The following is a 4,117-nucleotide window of genomic DNA, read 5'->3' on the forward strand; positions in this document are numbered from 1 at the left end:
TATCTACAGAGGAGGTGGAGTTAAACTGTGGATCCAGTTGATGGTTCCAGGGTGGAGGTGGTGGAGGTGGTGGGGTCTGATTGGATGTTTCAAACTGGCTGAAAATTTAATGCTGATGTGTTCGTGTCTCTCTGGAACTGAATCTTTAATTATTTTTAAAAGTTTTACATGAACTGAACTTATTTAACCTCCTGACCTAAATCCACCACTGGAGCCACAAAATCCAAAACATCTACACATTTTTTTAACAATACAAGTCACAGAGTAAACAATTTATCAGACTTTACCACCCAAAACACGTTTGACAAAAATATAGCTTTTTTTTCTTTTTTTTTGTTTTGTTTGACAGTTTTTACAAGAATAGCCTCTCCCAACAACTTATTCAATATTTCCCAACAAAAACATTTACAAAAGAAGAACCGCTTCATGAAGCTGCAGAAATCAAACAAAGTCTGACAGGAAATMAAGAAGCAGTAGAGTCCAGGCCTCGCGCTCGGTGCCGTGACCGGGGGGCTCGAACAGGAACCAGCTCACTCATCAGAGGGTCCAGGAACCTCACAGCATGAACCTGGCTGAGGGTCTGGTACAGAACCCTTGAGCCTCCAGGGTTCTGGTAGAGGACGTACCGTTGGAGGAASAGCTGTGTGATGTCATCGTTTTTATTTCTTTAGCTGCACGAGTGTCCAACGAGAGCACGCAGATGAACTAACAGAACACGTCCAGAATCTAAATCTGTTTTCACAACAAACCTGAAGCCAAACAGACACCTCAGATTCAGTTTCAAGACTGTTCTTAAACTTTAAAGATGTCACCRTTCATCTCCCGTCTTCAGATTTTTCATACTAGTTTGACATAAATAATTAAATTTTTGTAATTGAGTAAAAATTATTTTAAATTTTTAAGGTATCTCAAAAGATGAGTTTATTCTCAACTTTTGGACCTGATTATGTCATAAAATCAGAAGCACAGTCCTGATGGGCTGAATGTGTTTAGTTAATAAAATCAATTTGACTTTAGAGACTTGGGGCAGCAGCTGGACTGAACCAGGACCAGGGTCTGGATCTGCACTCGTGTCAATCTKCTGCCAGAGGACTGAAGGGGTCATAATATGAGGAAAATGATGAAGGTCCTGAGAACCATATACGCTAGTTTGCRGGGTTGGGGTCAAACTGGTGCACCGGATCACTCTGTGAACGAATGTGGACCACTGGATCTTTGTTTTTGTTGTRGACTGGAGATTTAAACACTGGAGGAGCTGTAGTGAAATGGGCTGGGCTGCTGTTACGACGTTTTTTCTGTAGGGGGCGACTGGGAGCTGGGTGGTTGTTTTTTGCTTTGTCGTCTTTTGGACCGATCTTTTTGGAAGGTTTATCAGGTTTTGGAAGAAGCTTTCTTCTGTCAGAGTTGAAGTCTGGTGTTGGGTTTGGGGTTTCTGAGGACTCCAGTGAGGATTTGGAGGGACTTGGGGGTATTGTTGGCTGGTTGAGACGGCACATAACACCCCACGGCAGAGAGGAGGTTTGTTTCTGTAGCAGATGGATGGTCATCTCGTCTTTAGCATCATTCTGTGACCTGAGCAGAGCCACCTCTTCACGCAGACTGTGAATGAGGTCATTTTGTTTATTTTCAGTCTCGGTGGTTTGAGGCGACTGCACCGGCAGCATGGCTGAGATTTCTGAGGCACCAGATTGGTTTGATGGTTTCGTCTTCCCTGGTGAACAAAGAGAAAGTGTTAGAAAACTGACAACTTGTAAAAGTTTAGAGGAACATTAATTAGTTTTTGTGTAGCTTCATGACTTGTTCTTCAGTTTCCAAAGAGTCTGATGTGTCCTGACTGACCACCATGTTTGTTAATCCTTATTTACTCACTTCCTGTTGACTAAACTCAGTCTGATTGGGTATTTGAGGCATTAAGTATGGTCTGAGTCTAAACTAGCAGGTGAACAGAATCGAAAAGAAAGCCTCCATCGTTTTCTGTTGGACTATACTGTAGAAAGATAAGCTTTTAAAATGTTTAATATAAGACACAGTATCTTCAGCTATAATATTAAGAAATAGAAATCATAATTATTATTTAAACAGTTTATTTTCTGTCCTACATATTTGTTTTCTACTATCTTGTGTCGCTCGTTCATCACTACACTWCAAAAATGCACTGATTTTAAACATTTAGTCTTTTTTAGCTTAAATATGAATTCTGGCTCACCTGATTTAAAACATTTCTTTCTGAACCATATAACAACTACAGCTGCAACTGCAACCACACAAACAGCCACCAGAACACAGACGACAATGATCAAGCTGGAGCACATCTCAGACCCAGAACCTGGAACGACAGGAAACACTGTGTTCAAACATCAGCACATAATATTTATCATCCCAAACTTTCATCTGTTCATTTAAAGGAGTATTTTATTTTAATGTGAGCTAAAATAAAACCTTTGCAGTACCTGGGGTGAGGATCTCTGCAGAAATGTTTTGGTTCGTCATTGGCTGGTGAACTCTGCACACGACCCTGAGATGACAAAAACACCACGAGTACTTTTTACTGGCAGTTTAAATACAAGAAATATTCATATTTAAGATATATAAAAACACAGCTGTGCAGGAATKTGTAGTCTCTCCAGTTGAGAACAGGAAAAAGAAGCTGGTTTAAAAAGGCTTCATTACTCGTTCCTCTTTGCCGCCACCTTGTGGTCAAATGTATGAAGTACAGCTTGAAACAACAAAAGTGTGCAAAAAAGATAAACATATGGTTGTTTATGGTTAATAATGATAAACAGACTTTGAAGACCCTGTCACACTATAACATTTCAGACAACTTATGACAACTTGTGATTTTTTTTTCCCCACTAAATTACTAATAAAAGTCACGTATTTGATTGATTTATTAACAATGCAGTATATACATACCTAAAAGAGGCTTACAGTTGATTTTTTTAAATTCAATTTTCAACGTAAAAGTCTCCAAAATTTTTATTAGTTGTCGAAAACATCATAGTGTGACAGGTAGTGTCGTAGTAAATCCAAGACCAAGTCAAGACTAAAATCAGAGAAGTAAATAAATAAATAAAATGAAAACTAATTCCTTAAAACATAGAGTATTCTGTACACATGCATCCAACTTAATATGTAGAGCTAATACTGACATAACCTCTGTGTGARGGTAGAGGAAAGAGCCAGATGGCTAACATTAGCTAAYAATAGTGACARTAAAAGTTTGACGTAGTTCCCATCGCCTCTGAAARTGAAACATCAGAATTTACAATTTGTTGTAYGCTTTTTTCTGGATGTTGTTACAAATACAGTCCTTACAGTTTATGTAGCCAAACTGAATTACTAAAGATTTTGCAGACATCTTCTCCTGCTCCCAGACAACCACTGCTCACTTTCATGGAGAGCCAAGAGCGAGAAGGTGGGAATGGGTGACATGGCTAACAAAAAGACAAATATTAAATTGGTCAGGTTCGGATATGAATCAGTGCATTTTACATCGAATGAAAGCAAAGATGTAAACAAATAAATTTGACAATAATCTGGCTATTTAGTGACAGCTGTGGTCTTGACTGGTCATGAAATAAAATCCACAGTCCTCGATGTCCGAGACAAGACCATCAAAAAGTGGTCTTAAGACCAAGACTGTGAAAGTGCAAACTGTTAAACTAAACACAAAATCAGACAGATGATTCACGTCCTCATAAAGATTTGAACGAGAAACCAAAGCAGTGACGTGACTCCAACACTTGTGAAACTTCAGCCATCACTGGTCACGTTACTTTTACCAAACAAAGCTCCGACACAGAGCTTCTGAAACACTGGGTTGTTTATTTGAATATATTCAGCTTCAAACTGCTCTTTACTAACAAACACTGTAGAGAAACCACAGTCCTTTTAGTTTAGATTCTGCTCTGTCAGCTCACCAGACCCGCCCAACTCAACCTTCTCTAAAGTGAAACTGTTTTAACAACGAGAGAAAGTTTTACCTGAGCAGAACCTTTTCACAGATCCCCACTTCAAAATGTCTGAACTACTCCTTTAAAGGGATCCCCGATTAGTTGTAACATTAGACTTTATTTAATAAACATATATTTTAACTGTAAAATAAAGACTGTAAAAA

At 38.7% G+C, this 4,117-nt stretch overlaps 1 protein-coding gene across 1 annotated transcript in view; it reads right to left on the reverse strand.

Annotated features, from left to right (window-relative positions):
• Positions 1 to 4,117, reverse strand: part of LOC106536446 (uncharacterized) — a 20,472-nt gene that overhangs the window by 8,356 nt on the left and 7,999 nt on the right. The window contains exons 4-6 of the mRNA XM_014033730.1: positions 2,451 to 2,515; positions 2,207 to 2,326; positions 1,147 to 1,711 (exon numbers count right to left, since the gene is read on the reverse strand). Of these exons, the coding sequence (XP_013889184.1) occupies positions 1,147 to 1,711; positions 2,207 to 2,326; positions 2,451 to 2,515 (750 nt within the window). The remainder of the gene's footprint in view (positions 1 to 1,146; positions 1,712 to 2,206; positions 2,327 to 2,450; positions 2,516 to 4,117) is intronic.

Source organism: Austrofundulus limnaeus, unplaced genomic scaffold (assembly GCF_001266775.1).
Source record: "Austrofundulus limnaeus strain Quisiro unplaced genomic scaffold, Austrofundulus_limnaeus-1.0 Scaffold1820, whole genome shotgun sequence".
Classification (NCBI taxonomy): Eukaryota; Metazoa; Chordata; class Actinopteri; order Cyprinodontiformes; family Rivulidae; genus Austrofundulus; species Austrofundulus limnaeus.